Source organism: Mustela putorius, unplaced genomic scaffold (genome assembly GCF_011764305.1).
Source record: "Mustela putorius furo isolate JIRA1106 unplaced genomic scaffold, ASM1176430v1.1 tig00537227_pilon_pilon_pilon, whole genome shotgun sequence".
Lineage (NCBI taxonomy): Eukaryota > Metazoa > Chordata > Mammalia > Carnivora > Mustelidae > Mustela > Mustela putorius.
Window position 1 is genome coordinate 32,675,304 of NW_025422368.1, and position 22,474 is coordinate 32,697,777.

At 36.8% G+C, this 22,474-nt stretch overlaps 1 protein-coding gene across 6 annotated transcripts in view; it reads left to right on the forward strand.

Annotated features, from left to right (window-relative positions):
* Positions 1 to 22,474, forward strand: part of EPS8 (epidermal growth factor receptor pathway substrate 8) — a 181,575-nt gene that overhangs the window by 131,360 nt on the left and 27,741 nt on the right. For all 6 annotated transcript variants that reach the window (XM_045073347.1, XM_045073346.1, XM_045073349.1 and 3 more), the window contains 9 exons: positions 291 to 440; positions 3,216 to 3,298; positions 3,847 to 3,983; positions 6,938 to 7,011; positions 9,282 to 9,408; positions 11,343 to 11,431; positions 12,584 to 12,658; positions 17,715 to 17,863; positions 20,292 to 20,475. In XM_045073347.1, the coding sequence (XP_044929282.1) occupies positions 291 to 440; positions 3,216 to 3,298; positions 3,847 to 3,983; positions 6,938 to 7,011; positions 9,282 to 9,408; positions 11,343 to 11,431; positions 12,584 to 12,658; positions 17,715 to 17,863; positions 20,292 to 20,475 (1,068 nt within the window). The remainder of the gene's footprint in view (positions 1 to 290; positions 441 to 3,215; positions 3,299 to 3,846; positions 3,984 to 6,937; positions 7,012 to 9,281; positions 9,409 to 11,342; positions 11,432 to 12,583; positions 12,659 to 17,714; positions 17,864 to 20,291; positions 20,476 to 22,474) is intronic.

The window sequence follows — 22,474 nt, forward strand, 5'->3', positions numbered from 1 at the left end:
CAGTAGTGCTAAATTCAGTATTTCTTCTGTTTATTAAGAACGTAACTTCATTCCTCTGCTAAATATTTCCTTTTTGTTGCTCTTTCTCCCACTCACCTTCTAGCTCCACCTTGTTTCTCTGTTGCCACCTTGTATCTACTCCATCTCTATGTCTGCAGGGTTTACTAGTATTCACCGTCAGTGTGGACTTCAGACTTCAAAAATTATTTGTACAGTGTCTACAGCTCTTTGTTCAGTAGATTTTAGATACTCAATAAAAATTACAAGTTATTTTTTTACTTTGTTTACAGAATGAACTAGAGAATTTTCCTTTAAGCACAATCCAGCACTGCCAAGCTGTGATGCATTCCTGTAACTATGATTCAATTCTTGCCCTGGTGTGCAAAGAGCCAACTCAAAACAAGCCAGATCTTCATCTTTTCCAGTGTGATGAGATTAAGGTAAAAGAATAGCAAATTTTTCCCCCTTTCAGTTAGATGTTCTGACAGCTATTAGATTAGCCACTTCAGTCACATGACCAGTGGATTTCTAGATTCTTAGGATTTTGTAAGGAAAACAAATACCTTAATATCTTTCTGGGAGTTCCAGTAAATAAAGAGGAAATAGAGTAGTATTTTAAAAAAGAAAGATGCATTCTATTAATTTAAAAAAAACAGGCATAGGTAATATATTGAATTCTTCATTGAGTTACTTGGACTTATATAATTAAAAATTGATTCTTCTAAAATTGTGCTTTATGGACAATAAGTAATCATGCCATCCTATTTTATTCTGCACTAATCACACAAAATGGATTATTGTAATGAAACCCTTAGACATTTTCCATGATACAGATTTAAAGCTCACCATTTAATTATGTGACTTGAATAATTGCTCAGGATGGGTAATCCCTAAGTAATAATGTGAAAGTAGTTAAGCACAGTTACCAGTAAAAACATGCTGTATTCTGAAGATTGGTATTCACAGTACACCGTAATTTGCAAATACATATCACTTGTGGTGCTTTGTTGGACATTAGAAATTATCACCAACCTTGAATATTTTTAGGTGATGAGTTGATTTCTCCAAAAGGGGAATCATTTTGGGTTGAGTTGATTGGTGCTTTGCCAAAGCAGTGACTTATCACTGTGACTATATTATAAAACATACAGGTAATTTTTATTTTATAAAGAAATGTTGGGAGATTAGCGTGAAGTGTCATTTGATCTTTTCTGTATTTCTTTGACATTAAAATATGATAGATGAATTAAGATTGACTGTCAACAGTCTATTTCATATTTTTCTTTTTCTTGCTTTATGTATAGATGACTTTCTAAAAATTTTACTTGAAAATAACTGTGGTATTTATATAGTTTACATAGTGATGTTCATCAGAATTTTATGTAGTACATTTTGAAAGTCATGAAAGGTATTAAGAATTTTGCAAGGTTAGATTTGTTAAGTATTAAGTAAGTATTAATGTGAATATTTTTTTCTGAAAATATATTGAAGTTTAATTAAAATATTTTTAAAACAGAGGACTAAACTAAAAGACATTTTAAATCTGGTGTTTGCTTCAGTGCTCTAAAATTTACTGTGAAACTAAGAGTTACTGTGCTGAGTAAAGTTTCTGGATTTCAATGTTGAGAATAAAGGGCTTGCTTTATCTGATCGGGGATGGTGGTATTGATGGGTCTGAAACAGATTTACTGAATTACTGTTTTGTCTAAAAACTCAAATAACACTATGCAGCTCTGTGTTTTTGCTCATGAGTGCTATGTTCCACATGAGGCCATTTTTTTTTTTTTATCCTTGACACATTGAAAATATAAACACAATGAAATATGATGTAGTTTCTTTTATATGGGTCATGTTACAACATCACTTTTGAGTTTTGAAGTTTCTTTATTACGGCGTTTTATACAACGCTCCTGCCCACCTCTATAGTAAAATTTTCCTTAGAAAGATGAGTCCAGGAAGTTCAGGGTTCCTAAGCATCTTCAATTTTATTTAATATCACACATAACAGAGTCTTCGACACGATGTTTATGATGTCTTCCTGAAACTAAGATAGTTTTATAGAAGTAACTCTGAACTAGGGTGCATTAGCCCTCACATTTAATAGGGAATGTGACCTTGGCCAAGCCATTATATGAGAATTCTTTAGTTTCATTAATTATAAAGCAAAGAGGACAGATTAGATAATCTTGACGTTTCCTTTCAGCTCTAAAATGTTATGATTATCTGTGCTTATGGTAAAAGAATATACATTGTACATATTTGAGAAAAACATACATAGTGACAGAGAACAGGCAGGAACGAAAATAGAAGGTAAGTACATCCCAGCAGGAATTTAATATGCAATAATCATCACTGGCCATAAATAAACTTCATACCAAACAAAATAAACTTAAGAAGCTGCTAACTTCTCATTGTTTCCCAAGAAGACCAAATCAAATATTCTTGTTGGAAAAGTATTAGAGGAGTTAATTGGAGAACGTTAGCTTTTACCTAAAATGACAAAATAAAGTAGATATCAAAGAGGGTACAACTGGGATGCCTGGGTGGCTCAGTTGGTTGGACGATGGCCTTTGGCTCAGGTCATGATCCCGGAGTCCCGGGATCGAGTCCCACATCGGGCTCCCAGCTCCATGGGAATTCTGCTTCTCCCTCTGACCTTCTCCTCACTCATGCTCTCTCTATCTTAGGGTTGGGGTTCATCCCATGATTACATTGTATTTGTCCCGAACTGGAAGTGTCTGCTGGGACTGAGTGATTTGTTCCAGTAGGTTAATGGGTGCCCCTCCTGGAGCCTGAGGATGAGAAAGGGGAAGGAGCTCTGCTCTACAGGCGTGCACTTCTAACCCCTTCATTTCTTTTTAGGCAGACATTTTCTCACAGTTACATTTTCCATATATACTTACAATTCCAGCATATGCAAATCCTTTTCTCTTTGGCTGTATGCAGAGATAGCTTTTGTCTAAACTAATGGGATCTGGATTAAATAATCTTTGAGAATTTCTTCAGTTTTTGAAATTTGTCATAAAAGTCACACCAAAAAACTGCCAAGAGTCATGTTTTGAAAGCACATTTTCAAAAAAGAACACTTTTCTTTTGCATCAGGACGCTTACTGATTCAGACAGGGAACATAATCCCTTTTGTTGTTGCTGTTTGAACCTATACATCAAGACAAGAAAAATCTATGACCCCCCAGATAACTTGTCTTCCATTGCAGGCAAACCTCATTAGTGAAGACATTGAGAGTGCAATCAGTGACAGTAAAGGAGGGAAACAGAAGAGGCGGCCAGAAGCCCTGAGGTAAAAACATTGAAAGAAATTAAGGTTTTTTTTATTTGTGTTTTTCTTTTTGTTTTTTGGGTTTGTTTTTCTTGTTGCTCTAAGGACTTAGAAAAATTATCTTCAATGAAGGTCTGTTTTACAGAATACAGCCTGTGATTTCAGCTCATTCGCTCTTCCGAGTTTGTCCAGTACACGTGTGCACCTTTCTCTGTGTGTTTTCTGGTCTTTGTCTGAGAAGCCTTCTCTCATATGTGTAGTCAGGGTCAGGACAGCTGAGTGGCAGTTTAAGGGAAGGTAGCCTGGGAGAGTACAAATAGGTATGTGGAGACCTCTCCCAGTCATGGGAGACCCAGAAAAAAATTAAACCTAATGTTCAGATGAATTAAAAATTTTCTGTGTTTTTGTATTTCATATATACTTGTAAATATACATAATATGAAATGGTTAGGAAATCCTTTTTGTCCTCCCCCTGACATTGTTCTTAAGGTTGAAGAACTAATACCATAAACTGAGAATTGATAGACATGGAGATGGTAAAAATTCTATTTTTTTTTCATCTTTTTTAGGATGATTTCCAAAGCAGACCCCGGTATACCGCCTCCACCAAGAGCTCCTGCCCCGGTGCCCCCTGGGACCGTTACCCAGGTGGATGTTCGTAGTCGGGTGGCAGCCTGGTCTGCATGGGCCGCTGACCAAGGGGACTGTGAGTATCTCTAGGGACTGTTGCTTATTTAACATTGACTTTGGGTTGTGACATAATTCTTGCTCAAATTCAGGTACTGATTTCTGAGCTGAAGCTTGAGGTTAGCTTTTTTTTAATAAAAAAAATACCACACTTAGATGAAGGAAATTCAAGTGTTGGACACTATAAGACTATTGTATATGAGGGTTCAGATCAGTCATTTAAATAATTATGGCATTAGGATTACAGTCTTTTTAAAAAAATATGATCAAAAATAGGAAGTTTGACTCAACTAACAAAAAATGGTAATACATTTTATACATTTTTTATATACAAAAAAATTTTTTTTTGCAAAGACTGTCTTTCAAAATTCTTTCCATTATTATTATCTTACCACTCTCCTGTTTGGAAAATTGTTGTGCTTACATGATAAAGGCTATCAGGGCAGTATTAGGACAAGAGTAAAAGCATCTCCTTCTTGCTAAACTTGTCAAAGGGGCCCTCTCTGTGCATCATCACTTTACCTTGACATTTTTTTTCAAAGACAAATAATCCTAGCATAGAACTTAGCATAACTTTTTATATGTAAGAATGTTGGTTTTATTAATTTTTTTTTAATCAAATCTGAAATTTTTATGACTGAAAATGCCTTCAAATATGTTTGGTCCAGTCTCTTCATTATGAGTAAATAAACTGTGATCCAGTGAGTTTGAGTTTGATGAAGACTAGAGCATCACTCTTTTGCCCTATTGTTCAATGGACTTAAGTCACTTATCCTTTATCTAATAAGGCATTATTCATGCAGATAACTAACAATGTAGTTAAAAAATAGAACTTGGTGGCCATCAGTGAGTGGCTCTGGACATTAAGTCTGCTGAGTCAAAGGCTGGACCCTGGAGTACGACCAGGATCTGCTGTGTAATAACCTTGGACAGTATTTCTGTGTGTTTCAACCTCACTTGTAAAGTAGGGATAATAATTCATGGGTTTCTGTGAATCTGAAAGCAAATGTCTACAACAGTCTCTACTGCAGTGTAATACATACAACATGTGGTTTGTCTCATTTTTGCCAAATCGACTTTTTTATTTCTGAATTGCTTTCCATTTTACTTATATTTTTTGTATCCTTGAAGTTATTTTTAGAGATTTACACTTAAATCCAGCTACCAATCAGATGAAAGAAAGAAATCTCTGAAACATCCATTTATCAAAAATGAAGTAGCAGAATACTTAACTTCATAACAATTTATTTTTAGAAATCATACAAATTTCTGTTGATCCATTTTTTTTCTGTGAAATTTTGTGTTTAAGAAAACTGGAGTTTAGAGTGTTTCCTACTTTTTGTGTTCATATGGTACTTTTGTTACTACTGTTTTGGTAGAAGAGGTGTGGTTTTTTTTCAGAGGGATCAAAATAGTCTTCCTTGAAGCTGAGGAAATATTTTAAGAGGAGTTTCTAAATATTCTGAGTAAATTTGTGAAAACATCTGTAAAACCTAATATAATTTACAAGAAAGAGAAAATTTTGTTTCTGGGATGTTTTGGGACTCTAATTAGATTTTGTCTAAAAAATGCTGTGCAAGCTTATCTACTTAAATGAGAGTAAGAATTTTCAGAAATTCTTATTTTCTACTAGGCCAAATAGAACGTAACACTTATCATGTGAGGCTCTGTCTGGATCCAAGCCAGTTTTTGGTTGGAAATCCCCCCAAAAGGAGTATCTTTTTGGTCCCTCTGAAGGCTCTGGCTAACTCAGACTAAACTTTTCCTTTGAATCCTTGACGTGCACTTATCCTGACTTCCAACAGTGAACTCTGTAGAGTAGTGGCAGTGGGTTCCAAGTGGTGCCACAGACTGTGAGAAAGCCTTCAAGATACTGAATCTCTGCTTACCTCACCCTCTAAATGATATTTTGGGGCTAATCTGGAATTCTAACTAGCTATATTTCAAGTTCAACATGTTGCTTTCTGTAGGAAGCCACTAACTCCATGTAAAACAGCATTTAACTGGCAAGATTTCATAAATATAAATTCTGATTATCTTAAAGTACTTAAGAACCACTAATTAACTTTCATAAGACTCCATAATTTCTTCTTTTGGGGGCCAGTATTCCATTTGTAGGGAAAGGCATAGAAGAGGTATAGCAATACAGAAGTCCCAGTATTTTTTGTAGTTTTCTATATTGAACATCATGAGTCATGATGATGTAGTATGAGTTTTTTCCATTATTGATCTTACATTTTTCCTGTTTCATCTGTACAATTTTTCTTTTATTTAATCTATTGTGAAATATTTGTAGAAGTATCTGTTTAATGGTAGTATTAACCAGAAGGGAGTACATTATAATAACCTTATGATTAACATCATGCTTTAGTTAACTGAGCCAACTTAACATCTTGAATGCTCTTAAGATAAGTATTACTTAATTTGCAAATCCTGTAGGTATTTATACTTAGAAAGTGTAAATCAGTAAGCCCAACACTGGGTTTTAAGCTTAATGACAACTAGAATTTTTGAAAAGTACATTAATGTCAGAACCCCCAGAGCTTTGTTGTAATCACAGTGGTGGAATGTATAAACTCGGGAGGTTGCATTAGAAGTTAGTTGACCCCTTTTCGAGGAGCAGGTGCTTAAATGTGAGTTTATATTTCTTTCTTGTGTAGGAGTTATAGGGTGAGAAATTAGGGTTGGTTCTACAGGCAGCTGTCCTTGAGAAGAGGGAAAATAGAGAGGAAAGTTACAGGGTAAATAGACATCATAAAGGTTGAAGGCCAGCACATCAGCCTGGCCAAGTGCTTCTTGGTGAGGTCAAGAATGCATGTCATTCACAGATGATGAGCAGTTTTGATTTTGTGTCCAGCGAAGGTGTTTCCTTTTGCAAGTGGCACTCTTTGCTAGCTGCTTTTCAGGTTTCATTACCTAGATTGATCTCGCTTAGGTAACAGGTTGAAAGACTTGTGATTCTTCTTCCTTCAGTTGAGAAACCAAGGCAGTACCATGAGCAGGAGGAACCACCAGAGATGATGGCGGCCCGAATTGACAGAGACGTGGTAGGTCCAACATTCCTCTTTAGGCCATTGCCTTTTTTTTTTTTTTTTAAGATTTTATTTATTTATTTGACAGAAAGAGAGATCACAAGTAGGCAGAGAGGCAGTCAGAGAGAGGAAGAAGCAGGCTCCCTGCTGAGCAGAGAGCCTGATGTGGGGCTCTATCCCAGGACCCTGGGATCATGACCCAAGCTGAAGGCAGAGGCTTTAACCCACTGAGCCACCCAGGAGCCCCCATTGCCTTTTTTTTTGAAGAGGAAAAAAATATCAGCAGAGAAAACAAAGTTGATTTAAATAAAGATGTTTTGTGCATACTGTATTTTCTCTTTCCATTGGTGGTTATGCCCTTTGAACTGCTTTTTTCTTAACCATTTTTGCCTTTAGGCCAATATTTAGTAGCATAGGGCTCTAGTAGAAGAACTAGCATATTAACTAGTTTATAAAGGAATTTAAATTATCAGATTTGGGGAATTTTAACTTTTTGGTAGTTGGTAATTCATAATTGAAATGTCTGCTAAATATCTCTTCATGACATTTATTTAAAAATGTTTATAATGCCTGAAACATAAAAGTTAAGTGGAATTTTTAAAAAGCAGATATGTAGATTTTAACTCTTTATTCAAGATAAAGCTGTATTTATTTTTATTAGCAATAAAATAGTAATTTACTTAACAGAATGACAGTGCCCTGTGATGTAATAATAAAATATGATCTCAATATAATTCCCATTTATGTTATACACATTCCTAGCTTGTTTGGAAACATATATAGGAATTTGAAGATTGGGATTTAATTTTTATATTATACCATTATTTATTATACTTAAAAGTTTATTTAATCCCAGTTTCTAGTCTTTTAAATTAGAAGAATGTCAGGTTTCACATGTACTTGAGAAAGTCACCTAAGACTATAGTATGTGAGATAATCAATACTGATCCAAGATTCAAATCAAAATCACATTGAGATACCACCTTATACCAGTCAGAATGAATGAAATTAAAAATACAGTAGTAAACAACATGTGTTGGATAGGATGTGGAGAAAGGGGTACCCTCTTACACTGTTGGTGGGAATGCATGTTGGTGTAGCCACTTTGGAAGACAGTGTGGATTCCTTAAGAAATTAAAAATAAAGCTTCCTTATGACCCTGCAATTGCACTACTGGGTATTTATCCCAAAGATACAGATGTAGTGAAAAGAAGGACCATCTGTACCCCAACGTTTATAGCAGCAATGGCCACAGTTGCCAAACTGTGGAAAGAACCAAGATGCCCTTCAACAGACGAATGGATAAAGAAGATGTGGTCCTTATACACTATGGAGTATTATGCCTCCATCAGAAAGAATGAATACCAAACTTTTGTATCAACATGGACAGGACTGGAAGATATTATGCTGAGTGAAATAAGTGAAGCAGAGTGTCAATTATCATATGGTTTCACTTATTTGTGGAACACAAGGAATAACACAGAGGACATGGGGAGATGGAGAGGAGAAGGGAGTTGGGGGAAATTGGAGGGGGAGACAAACCATGAGAGACTGTGGACTCTGAGGAACTAACTGAGGCTTTTGGAGGGGAGGGGAGTGGGAGGTTGGGTGAGCCTAGTGGTGTGTATTAAGGAGGGCACGTATTGCATGGAGCACTGGGTGTGGTACATAAACACTGAATTCTGGAACACTGAAAAGAAATTTAAAAAATAAATAAAAATTAAAAATAAAACCATTTAAGGAGAAAAATAACTGATCCAATAATCCCTGAAAACAGTTCATCATGAATTCTATTTTACCACATGGAAACTCATTAATAATGATTCTAGATTATCTGTGTGTTTATTTGGTTATCACAACATTCTATAAACCTTTAATTCCATGAAATAATATTGTTGGCACATTTATTAGAAAAACAAAATTTCTCTTTGCTCTTCTAATAAGGTGTTTCTTCAGATTTTTCCCTCTAACTTTATGTGGGAGAACACCATGAGAGAATTAAAGTAGTTGAAAATAATAATCTGAATAGATATTGTGAATGCTTTCTTTATGGTATTGAAAATAGAACAAAATTAAGGTAAAGAAAAATGTCAGACTTTAGCTGCACATATAGGTATATTTAGTTCAATTCTTTTTCATAGAATTAGTGATAAACTTGAGAGTTGCATGTGGGAGGTATTTTTTTTAAAAGCTTTCTGATTTTCCTTTATTGACTAACAGTATACAGTCAAGGCAAAAATGGTTTTATTTTGGCTTATATTTTATTCTCTGATTTCTAATTCCAGCAAATATTAAACCATATTTTGGATGACATTGAATTTTTTATCACAAAACTCCAAAAAGCAGCTGAAGCATTTTCTGAGCTTTCTAAAAGGAAGAAAAGTAAGAAAGGTAAAAAGAAAGGACCAGGAGGTGAGTTGGATTTTCTTAAACCATTCAGAATTCCAGTGTTAGGCAGAGTTTCTGCCCTTGGGAACTGCTTAGCAAAACTCCATTGACAGTGGGCCAAAAAGTCCCTTTTCTAGTGTTGGGATTGCACCTGGGATTTAGGCAGAGACTAAGCAGAGTCCAGGGAATGGTCGGTTTTGGTTCCAAGTTGGCTACGGTAAGAAAAGACTCTGGGATACTTAACCTAAATCACAGAGACTCTGAGATTCAGCCAGTGACCCCTTCGTTAATGTCTGTTAAAATCATAGCTCTGTTCCTACCATATTTTGATTTATTTTATTTTAGAGAACCTCATTGTTTTGTTAAAAGGATTGATTTTTCTCATTAAAATAGTTAACAAATATCAATAGATTTGAATTTTTTAATCCCATAACTCCCAAACAATATATCCAGCTCATGTGCAAGCGGTTTTGGGGTATGTTGTAGGTAGTTATTTAAAAGGCCTCAAAATGTATAAACTTAGAATTGTGGAGCAAATGAAGTACATCAAAGAATAGTAAGTAGATATCCCTTTCATGACGCATGACCTCCCAGTCTTTCTCTAGCTCATGTCTACATCCTAAGCATGTGACCTGTAAATTTTTCTTCCAGATGTGTACATCTGAATATACCTCACCTCCCTATAGTCTGAAATTAAGTATTATTGCTTCCTTATGTCTCAAGCAGTTATTCCTGCTGTATTCTGTGTACTATCTGTGTACTCTATTCAGTGTACTATCCTCTTGGTCATCCAGATTTAAGAGCACAGATTCTTGCATGACTTCATTCTCCAGCATGCAGCCAAAATCGATTTTAGTTTTTCAGTGTGTTTTTTTTTTAAGATTTTTTTTTTCTTTTATTTGACAGACAGAAATCATAAGTAGGCAGAGAGGCAGGCAGAGAGAGAGAAGGGGAAGCAGGCTCCCCGCAAAGCAGAGAGCTTGATGCGGGGCTCGATCCCAGGACCCTGGGACTATGATTTGAGCCGAAGGCAGAGACTTTAACTCACTGAGCCACCCAGGCGCCCCTTCAGTGTGTTTTATATCCAGTTGTTTCCCTTTTCATTTTCATAGCTAATGTCTGCTTCAAGCTGTCATCATTTTTTACCCGGCTCTCTAAGAGTCTTCAAGCCTTCAGTCTTCTATTCTGGAGGGCAGCTGTCTTCAGGCTCTAATGTAGTCACTTCATTCTTCTGAACAGCATGTTAATTCCATGTTCTATTTAAGTCCATGTTCTATTTAAGATTTAAGTCTACTCCAACCCCCTGATTGTCATGGTCACCCCACAATCCAACCTTGGTCTACTTTCCCATTCTCAGGTTTCTGTGCTTTGGTTTTTCTTCTCACATACATGAGTTTCCTTTCCCCATGTTTTTTTTTTTTTTAAACTGATGCTGTTATATCCAACTATGACATTTTCTTACCAAATTGCTGTGTAACAGACCTTTCAGATCCTGTTTTAAAAGCTACTTTCCCCTTGAAACATCTTTTAGGTATCCATTTTTCCATCTCCCAACCCAGTGCAGTCTCTTTCTATAGCACTTCCTTGGTGTATCTTTTTATGTACCGATTTGTGTCTTCTAAAGTTTTTAAGGCCCTTCAGAGCAGGGTTTATAACTCACACATTTTTATAGTCTTTGTGATGATAAGTATAGTCATTGGGACATAAAAAGGATACAGCATGTATCTATGGAATTGATGAAGAATTAGTAGTGCCTAAGCAGAGAAGGGTCCTTTTGAAATGTTGGATTATCTTAGCTTGTTACAGTAAGTCTATGAGACGCAGCAGAGTAGCTAAGAAGTGCTGTATCTGGAATGATCAAATTTTACAGACACAAATGTGGCTTTTTACTTTTTCATTTAATAGATTTTCTGATAACTTTGCTTTCATCTGTCCCGCTTCCCGTTTATTTCTTTTAGAGGGTGTTTTAACTCTGCGAGCAAAACCTCCCCCTCCTGATGAGTTCATTGACTGTTTACAAAAGTTTAAACATGGATTTAACCTTCTGGTAAGTGAAATTTGTTTGTATATAGTTAAAAGAAACAAATGAAAGAAATCAAATTCTAGCCAGGATATTCCTGATGAAATGAAGAGCTAAAGTTGTTGTGGATTTTTTCGGTATGTGTGTCTCGATTTGCTTTTCATTAGGCCAACAGATAATAAAACCTGTATATCCAAGTGAATTATCAAAAAAGAAAACTCCTGAGGTCCCTGGGTGGGTCAGTGGGTTAAGCCTCTGCCTTGGGCTCAGGTTATGATCTCAGGGTCCTGGGATGGAGCTCCGCAAGCCCACTCGGGCTTTCTGCTCAGCAGGGAGCCTGCTTCTCCCTCTCTCTCTGCCTGCCTCTCTGCCTGCTTGTGATCTCTGTCTGTCAAATAAATAAATAAAATCTTTAAAAAATTTTTTTTAAAAAAGAGCAACTTCAGACATTTGGTGTATGTGCTTGGCTGAGGAGCCAATGGGGCGAAGCTACCATCTGTGGGATTATGACTGAACGCCTCTAAGTCAGAATCCCGCCCAGGCGGAACAATACGGCAGCGCCGCGGAGCCTCGGTTGGCCTCGGATAGCCGGTCCCCCGCCGTCCCCGCCGGCGGGCCGCTGCGCGCGCCCCACGTGGCGTGGCGTGCCCCGCCGCGCCCCGCCGCGCGTCGGGACCGGGTCCGGTGCGGAGAGCCCCTCGTCCCCGGGAAATGGGGCGCGGCCGGAAAGGGGGCCGCCCCCTCGCCCGTCACGCAACGCACGTTCGTGGGGAACCTGGTGCTAAACCATTCTTAGACGACCTGCTTCTGGGTCGGGGTTTCGTACATAGCAGAGCAGCTCCCTCGCTGCGATCTATTGAAAGTCAGCCCTCGACACAAGGGTTTGTAAAAAACTAAAAAAGACAAAGAATGAATAAAAAATTTAAAAAATTTAAAAAAAAAATGAAAAAAAAAAAAAGAAAATAAAAAAGAAAATGAAAAAAAAAAAAAAAGAGCAACTCCTAACTTTTTTTTAAACTAAATTCTTTTAATCTGATTTACCTAGGCTGATTCGTATCTCACAAGTGAAACTAACAGTAAAGAACTCTTGCTTTGAGTCTGTGTTGGACCTTTAGGAGCATCTGTTTTTTGCTTGATGACATCATAGTAATCTGTTCATCTGTTTTCTTAATGCTACAGTCCAAACTGAAGTCTCACATCCAGAATCCGAGTGCTGCAGATTTGGTTCATTTTTTATTTACTCCATTAAATATGGTAAGACTGTTAATTTAAGAAAGTAATCACTCTTAGTATGATTTTCAACCCCAAGTTTCTGTCTGACGTATCTCGACAGTTTTCCTTCATTACCTTGCATAGTTATGATTTCCCTTGGCATCTATGTAAGCATCTAGAATGTCCAGTTTGAGAGTTTGAAAGAACCTTAGAAATCATCCTGTTCAAGTGCCTTACTTTATAGCTGAGGAAACCGATAGCTGTGACAGAGCAAGGAAGATGAAAAGAAACATTTATCAGATGCTCATGTTTCAAAATATACTAGGATATAATACAAATGGCTAAAATAATATAGAAGTTTTTCTCTTTCTCCCAAAATAGGCTAGGCATGAGGGAGTACTGATACTGTATGGAGGGCTTTGATCATTTATTTATTCATTGAGAAATATTCATTTAGAGACTATTATTATATGCTTAGCATTATTAGTAGCTTATCAGGAATAAAATAAACATAAGTTTTTACCCTCTTATAACCTCTTGTAGTATGGCGGGGCAATCAGTAACCTGAATATATGCATAAATAGTACCTTTTGCTAAAAAGAAGTGTTATTTGACAAAATACAGCAGGGACACAGAATAGGGAAGGTTTCCAGTGTATGCTCATGCAACCATACACACGTGTGTGAGATAGAGTATTAGCCTTTGTGAATAGGGTTGGTTAAGGTGAGAAGGTGTCATTTCAGCAAATGAAGTGAGGAATGCGTCATGCAGATTTCTGAAAGAAGACAATTCCAGACAGAGAACAGCTATTGTGAGTGCTCTGGGATGGTAATTGCAAATTGTATTCTTGGAATAAATAAGTATTGTGACTTGAACAGAATGAGGGAGATCTTAATTAGGAGATGAAGTCAGCAAAGCAACAAGAGGTCATATTTTGTTGGTCTTTATAAGTGATTATGAAATCTTTTAAACCTTTGGAATATTTTCAGCAGGAAAGGTTTGCTCTGGCTAGAATACTTAGAAATCGGGGAAGAAGGAACTGGGGTGGTTATTAAAATAATCCAGATTGGAGATGATGGTGTTTGGACCTGGTGGCATTAGAAATTGTACAAAGAAGTTGGATTTTCATTATAGAACATAGAGCAACATTTGCTGGTCGATTAGATGTGCTATGCAAGAACCAAGGGTATCTCCAAAGGTTTTGGCCTAAGAGTGGAGGGACGGACTAATTACTAATTGAGATGGGGAAGACAATAGATAAAACAGTTTTTTTGGAGGAAGATAAGGAATTCAGTTTAAGACATGTCAAAATTTTGTTACATCTAAATGGAAAAATTTGATTTGGTAGTTGAATAGATTAATTTGGAGTTCAGTGGAGAAATCAAGGCTAGAGAGACATATTTGAGGATCACCTGTATATAGAAAGCATTTAAAGCCATGAAATTATCACCAAAGTAGTAATTATAATTAAGAAGAGGAACAAGGACTGGTTGAGCTCTGGGCAATTTCAGTGTTAGGAGAACAGAAAGAACCAACAAAGAAAATTGAGAAGAAGCAGTTAAGTCAGGAGAGGAAACATAAGGATACTATAGTATTCTGGAAACCAAATGAAGAAAATGTGTCCAAGAGAAGAATTGAGCAACTGTGTCAGCTATCTCTGTAGTGGAAGCTGATTTACCTCTGTGCCCTTGTCATAGCTGTACAAGGGCAAAGAAAGATGATTTATCTTTCAGGAGGTGACTCTGAATTTAGATAATTTCTACCTTTGCCCATTTGGCCTGAATGTTTTCATGGGGCCATACTGAACACCAGAGGAATATCTTCAACTGTTTGGCTGTAGGTTTATCTAAAATGTAGGGTCTTCTCTTTCTAGAAGGAAGAAGAGAGTGGACACTAGGGAACAATTCGTAGTCTTTACCTGCTCACTCTGTGCCAGGTCGAGTGATATACATAGAATACATTTTTTCCCCAGAAAACTCCCTTCTCATACATGTGTATTTTTACCTAAGGTATAATTTTTGAAACTAACAAAAGGGTGTGTTGAGAACAATTCCCTTTGTGAAGGAGTTGGAGGTTCCTATGAGTTTATCCAGCCAAAGGTTATACCCCTTTGCCATAGGCCAGGATCCAAGATACACATCTAGATTTTCAATAGGCAGCTATGTTCTTTCCTTATATAGTAAGGTAATATACTTCCCTTCCCATTATATATTTCTTATATCTGCAAATGGTGTAATAGCAACTTTTCTAGGCTGACCTAATGAACAAACCGTCTTGTCCTACAGGGCAGTTAGGAGGATTTACTGGAATATTTAAGAGAACACAACAGAAGAGTACAGGGGTTTGGGGAAAGTGTGTGGCAGGAGGTAGATGGGACAGTTGTTGCCCTCACATACAGACAGATCTGAGAAGAGAGTAGGTGACAAATCACCCTTTTCTACAATTCTACCGGATAGGGCATTCCGGTTTTTGTGGGAGGATGAGTGAGGGAGGAGTGGAAAGAGAGTGGAATCCCTTTTAAAAACTTCGAGGAGGACAGAGTTTCCTACTTTCTGGGCTAAAGCAGGCATGAGTGGAATGGTTGTGAATGGCTCTCCCCATCAGAAGAGCAAATGATTCCTTTGTAGGATGACACTAGCAGCAATGATAATTGTTAGTAATGTGTGATTATCCAGTGTATTATTTCTGTGTTTGTTTTTTTAAAGAGTAAGAACTGTATAAAATAGATAAATTTCATTAATTTTGGTTTAGGGCATAGGAACGCTATGGTTGAAGTACTCTAGTATTTACTGAAAATGGAGCAAATTCAAATGCATTTCCCATAGGTTTTACTTGATTATCAAGAAAGAGAGAGAGAGAGAGAGAAAGAAAGTATCCAAGTAACGAAAGGGATAATAAATCTCCTTCTTTCCCCAAGGGCAACTAGACAAGACCTGAAGTAGAATGTAAAATGAATATTGTCTTACCAGCATAGGAAAGTAACATCAGCATAAATGTCAGAACTGGGCAATAAGAGATTAGAAGATGAAAGTCCAAGACTACATCAATAATTTATGAATGCTTCCATATGTTGTTGCTACGTATAGAACATCAGATTTCTACTTGTCTAGTTACTGTTGAATACTTCTTGCTTTATAAGCTCTTTTAAAAATTAGATCAAGGACATTCATATGCAAAGAAGCCCATAGTAGCTAATTAACAAAATTTATATTCCTTATTCTTTAACACATTTGATACTGTCTTAGTTTGAATATTAGGAACTTTTGACTCTAAAGCTGTTTTTGCCACCTCCTCATTCTTGGCACACTCTTTCACACATCATAAGTAGATATGTAGTCATTACATAAAGGAGAGCTATAAAATAATGGGACTGGTTTGGTTTCCTTAAAATGTAGAAATTTGCCTTACTGATCAAGCTGTGTATCTGAAAATAGGATCTTTTTTCATCAGAAATGACTCCTTATTCATGGTCTCTCTAATCAGAATGTATCTGTTGCTCCTTTTAATGTTCTGCCTATAGAACCCCAGACATATTATTTGGACAAGAGACATGGGAAGGAACATTTATTTAGGGCCTATGACCAGCCACACCAAATCTGTGGTTTTAAACCTTACAGGACCCACCCTCTGCCCTCAGCATCTCCACACACAAACCCACCCACAGTGTCTATATATGCATATGGGCTTAGCATCCATTCTCTAGGGGGAACTTTGTCTTTAAGCTTTTTTCCTTTACATTTCTTCTATTTCGTTCCCTCTTCCCGCTGTGAAGCCACAGATTTTAAAGTTCCTCTACTCCTAGATTTTTCCCTGTACTTTTCCCTCTTAATCATCCCTGCACATTCACCAGAAGTGCTTTAGGGGACTCGGACGTAAGAAAATTACTGTACCAGGCTGTCAGGGTAAATTTTGTTCTCAAGTAAGACTCAGCCTCCCTCCTTATTTCTCATCTTTCCTTTCACTGATTCTCAGTTCTCCCCCTAACACTTATGTCTTCTGCAGTTGACTTGGTCCAAGTCCTCATTGGAGGGAAAAGAATGAAAAATAAGCCATAAGTTAAAATGTAACAACTTATATGCATAAATTGTTCCGAGGACTCTGAGGTGCCTTAGAGCAATGGTTTGGGATTAAGTAGGGCTTCTTGAAAGAGGTGGTACTGGAGTAGAGTTCTGAGTGATAAAGGAAGGGCCTTCTGGGGAACTGGGAAGCAGCACATGCAGATACACAGAGGCATACAACAGCACAGTGTGCTCAGAACACTTGGATGACCGGGGAGAAACTGAGAAACTGATTCTTGGTCTGGAGCCATTAAAAAAAAAAAATTCCTTTTTTCTTGTGCCATATCTCTGGGAAGGTGAGATTTTTATAAAAGCGCTCTGGTTTCTGCTCTAGGAGATAACTACCATTCTTTAGCCAGGAAATAGCCTCTGAGAAGGCAATTTGGAGCAGTTTCCAGACATGCACTTATCATCATTTTGTTTATCAGAGAGTTGCACCTGCTTATTTGTTTCTGCTAATCATTAAATTACCCATTTTAAATCAGGACAATTTCCTAGAATTAAATTCTGGAGAAAAATATTATAGATTCAGAGTACCAGTTTTCATTCGTCGCTCACTTTTCTCTCTGAATCCTTCTATTTTTGAATGTCTTTATAGGCATAGCCATAGACCATTAAGTTGAGCCTTATTTCTCTCTGTAGTATTCATTTATAGAACCATATTTTTCAAGCTTGGGATAATAGATTTGCCAGGAAAAATACATGTAATTTTTTAAGCAAAAAGCAGAGATAGTTAAACCACCTGACTAAGAATTCTCTGGATAGCCATTAGTATTTTCCAGGGAAAATACAGTCCTGTGCAGCCAATAGACAGATCCTGTGAAAGTTGTTAAACTACTGACTTTTCATTCTAGATTTTTAGTCATGATTGGGCTGGGCAGGTTGACTTAATAAGCTGTTTTTCATTCAGGAATACACCGCACCACATCAGAATTTGAGTCTATAAAAACAGTGCTTGCTTTTGGCATGGCTTTTACATATTTGGAAAATATACATTAATCATTATTTTCTTGCTAAAAAATGATTTATCGTCATTTTAGGTGGTGCAGGCAACAGGAGGTCCTGAACTAGCCAGTTCGGTACTCAGCCCCCTACTGACTAAGGACACAATTGATTTCTTAAATTATACTGTCAACAATGATGAAAGACAGCTGTGGATATCACTGGGAGAAACTTGGATGAAAGCCAGGTAAACGTGTAGGAGTTTCATACCTGTAATACTTCAAGTATTGTTCTTTGTTATTACTTGAATCTAATGAGATAGTTATTTAACCTTCTACTTATAAAAGACTAGGCATTACAGATGAAAAAGCCTAAACCCTTAAAAAGCTAGTCTAGTGGAGAAGATATAAAGTATAAGGATCTTAAGTAGCAGGAGTGACCATAAACTACTAATGTTTGGCAACGGGGAGCCATGAGGGAGAAGATTTGATGAGGGGGTTTGGGGGGTGGGTAGTTACCTTTCAAAGAAGAGCTGGCCTTTAAAATCAATAGATAATAATACTAGTCTACTATGTAATATATATGTACAGACTATACAGATAGTGTTTGCCAGGCACTCTTCCATGCTTTACATAAGTACTATTGTTATCCCCATTTTACAGATAACAAAACTGAGGCCTAGAGTGGTTAAGTAATTTACTCAAAGCCATGTAAGTCTTTAGTGGCAGATGTGCGATTTTTACCTGGCAGTCTGGCTCTGGAGTTGATGTTCTTAATTATTTCGCTGTGCTGCCTTTCAGCAGGATGAGTAGGATTTCCACAAATACATAGTTGGGAATGGGCCTTCCTAATAGAAAGAGAAGCATGAATGAGAGCATGAAGCAGGAAGTCAAGAGAATGGAGAATGAAAAATGCATTTGGCTGGTATATCGACTTTGGGTAGCAGGCGCTGGTGGGGAACGAGGCGAGGAGGGATGGTGTTAAATGAGGTACATGGAAAGAAGCAGGTGGGCTGTGGAGAACCAATAGCTTTGTGATGAGGGGATCGTTTTAAAAATCGTATTTTGTCAGTCAAGAGATTGTGGAAGACAAATCATTTACATTGATTGCCTCATTTAACATTGCAGTGTTGAAGTTTCCTGAGCAAGGCAAAAAAAAAAAAAATTCTCATTTTATGATATGCAAATAAATAATTTTGCCTTCCTAACTTACTCAGATCATTTTATTTCTCTCACTATTTAGAGTGGGTCATTCAGTGTGGTCACTTAGAAGCTTTTCTTCCTAATGCTTTTGAATGGGCTAGCCTGAAAGTAATGGATCAGTTCACAATTTTTTTTTTCTCCTCCTTTTCTTCTGTTGAAACATATAAACTGTGTTTGTATACAAAATATAAAACTTATATTTTGGACTTAGGCAATAGCTTGTGTTGGAATACGATTTACATATTGAATGATTTACCAAGCAAAAAATTTAAAAGCATCATAGTTGCTTTTATATTGAAAACAAGATTTAAATTTAGTTACATATTAATATAACCTACTGTATCATGCTATTTGTATATTGTACTTGGCTAAATAGATTTCTTAAATCTATTGGACTTTCATAGTTTATAATCTAATGATAAGCCTAGGTAGGATCTTTTAGTGTTTTCCCATGAAACTTACTAAATTAATCAGATCTCCTAGTATAAAAATAGCTCAGACTTTCTAATTTCTTAATTTGGGGTCATACCTCAAAATGAGAAAATATTTGACTTTTGGAAAAACTACATCAAAAGGAAATATATTGTTAGCTCTTGGCAAGAGAAAAAGTAATTTTAAAATCCTAATTGTTGAGAGTATTAGGAAGTGGATGTACTGATTTAAAAATTCATAAAGATAAAAAGATCATGAAGGTGCATAATAATCTGAATAAAATGGCTCATTTCATCGTAGTAGAAATATAACCTGAAGAATTAATCTTTCACTTGTGAAAGATAAAACAACACAATATAGCAGAAATGAAGCTATAATTTCTGTCCCAGTTATTTTTGTGGTTCATGAGTGATTAGGAGCTTGTAGAAATAAGCCTCACTTAGAGTCATTAAATAATGAATGGGCAATGATTGCAATTTCAGATTAGTCCTAACTTGATTTTACTGATTAATGGCTCACTGATAAATTTAATTTATAAAATTGGTAATGTTTCATTTAGGGGACTTTATAACTTAAAAAATCATAAATGTTAAGAACATTCTCTGTTGTTTTCTCTTTTGAAAGATATATCTGATACCAGGAGCATTCATACCGTTGGGAGGGAGGGAAGAGAAGGAGAATCTGAAACTACTTTAGATACAAGAGAAGTTCATGTTCTAAATACTTTTAACACTTCTAGCCTCATGCTCCCTTTCCAAATTTTCAAAACCTGTATCCATGTTACAAAATTGAGTTAATGGAGAATTGAGGCAGTGTACTGAAAACAGATCATGAAGCAGAATTCAATCTCTCTTTCCTTTCGTTGGCATTACAGACTATTATAAGCATGTCCATTTTCCCTTTTTGAGTGGAGAGAGGGCAGATTAGGTATGCTTTGTTTTTGTTTGTTGCCATGTTTTTGTTTTTTGAGGCTAATTTTGTTGACAGTAATTTTGAACATAGATACATTTCTTAATTTTGTGCCTTAATGTTCCTCTACAGAGCAGAGTGGCCAAAAGAGCAGTTCATTCCACCATATGTCCCACGGTTCCGCAATGGTTGGGAGCCCCCCATGCTGAACTTCATGGGAGCCCCAATGGAACAAGATCTTTATCAGCTGGCCGAGTCTGTGGCAAATGTAGCAGAACATCAGCGCAAACAGGAGACGAAAAGATTATCCACAGAGGTAGTTTTTTAGCACCACTTTTTTTAGAGCGTGTAATAACGTGCATTCTCTTGTAATTCTGATTGTGAGTTCTCATTGATCTGAAGATTGTTGTTCTAGAACTAATGAATAATCTGTCTGGCTGCCATTGGTTACCTCTCACTTCTCTGTCATTGCTGTGACAGTTGTTTTGTTTCCCTGTGAAGCCTAATGCCAGCCTTAGAATCCTGTTAGCTCTCACCCCTACCCACCTGCTGCTGTTCCCTGAGCCCGGTGATCCCGTCTCAATTTTTGAGTGCCTGCTTTCTCCCCTTGTAGAAAATTGCCTGCCTGGTGCTCAGCTTGTTCTTTCTGTTTTTTCTCTCCATCGTCAGATGCTTAATACAGCTCCCTGAACCTAGGTCCCTGAAGCCTGTCCCAAGCAGCTCTTTCCCAAATGTCCCATTTCTTTCCTGCTTCCTGACTTCCCTCTTTCCCTCCTTCCTTCCCCCTAGTTCTAAATTCCGAAACCTCTGCCTGGCTCTAGAAGGCCAGAGTTTCTTCTGGACTCAGTCCCTAGGCTCAAATGATCATTTATAACACTAACACACCCTGAGGAGATCACAAAATTTATTGTGCCTTTTAAGTATTTTAGTAAACTTTAGAGTATAACCTACATGGGGAGCAAATTGAGGCATTGAAATTAGGTAAGTTTTCTCTGCACATTTCTTAAAAATGATTTTCCTGTGACTCTTCTTGTCCTGTCAAAAAAGAAAATCAAACATTGCTTAAAGCCGAATGAAACCAAGTAGAAGGATCAGAACCCAAGGAATTAGATGAATGAGGTCTAGTTTGGAGAAGAAATAGTAAATGATGACTAGATCCTCCTTGAAGTCTGGCTCATTTCCTTTATTTAATTCCATAGTTTAATTTTCTCAGCATGCTGTGGGTATTTGTAATAAGGCAAACACGATATGAAGGAATGATTAACAAACCAGAGTAAATCTTCACTTTTAAGGAAAAGCACATAAGTTAAATTTTTAAAAATCAGTCCCTTGGACTGTAACCATAATATTATAGAAGATTGGTTAGATTTTGAAACTTTAGAAATAAAACAAATGTACTGCTTTGAAGGTATATATTTTTTCTAACATAATTGCTTTTTCCTCTGGCTCATCGAAGGGTAGAGTCTCTAACTGCTGTTTCTTCCAAGTGATTAAGAAGATGACCTCACAGCCTTTGCACTGGTTGGCAGTCCCTCTCTGGACCTTAGCACTGTGGATTTTATAGTTCAGACCTCATCACTGTGGATTTCCTTTCCTCATAGAGGGCAGCTTTTCTAAAGGAAAAAAAAGGTGTAATTGAACATGAAATTATGACACACTTGTTGCTATAGTTACAGCCAACTATTTTGAAATCACAGAAATTTCTAGCTTACAGTCCTATATCTTAAATGGGAAAATACATTCACTTAATAATGTATTGCCTCAGAAATTCACTTTCGTACATTCTTTTTCAAAAACTTACGTATTTAAAGAGTGAGTAACGTGTTCTGGGCTTCCAATGTAGAAGTTGTCTACCCTCACCGAAGAAGTAATCTTAAAGGAAGAATTATTGAGAATCTTTCCTAGAAATGAGTTATCACTTTCCTGTTGTAAACTATTTTCCATTTTATGGCCTAAGTACTTATTCAGAGGTTTCAAAAAATAAAATGAAAAGCGCCTGCTAGCTGTTTTAGGGGGATTTTTATGCCTTAAGAATTTGTTGGAAGAGAGACCAACTAATGGTGATTTAAAATGCATAAAAAAAAATGCAATCATCCCCAGCAGAGGAGCTTTATTATACTTTATTGCTACTAAAATAAATACACTCAGGATAAGACCTGGATGATTCAGGATCTGGTGGTTTTGTGTAGAATCGAAAGACATAGGTGACATGGTGTGGCAATACTCAACTTCTTTCCTTCCTCTGAAGGAGCAGCAGACCTAAACAAGCTCGTGTAGTCATCACAGTTAGTCACTCGGCATCATTCCTCTCCTCC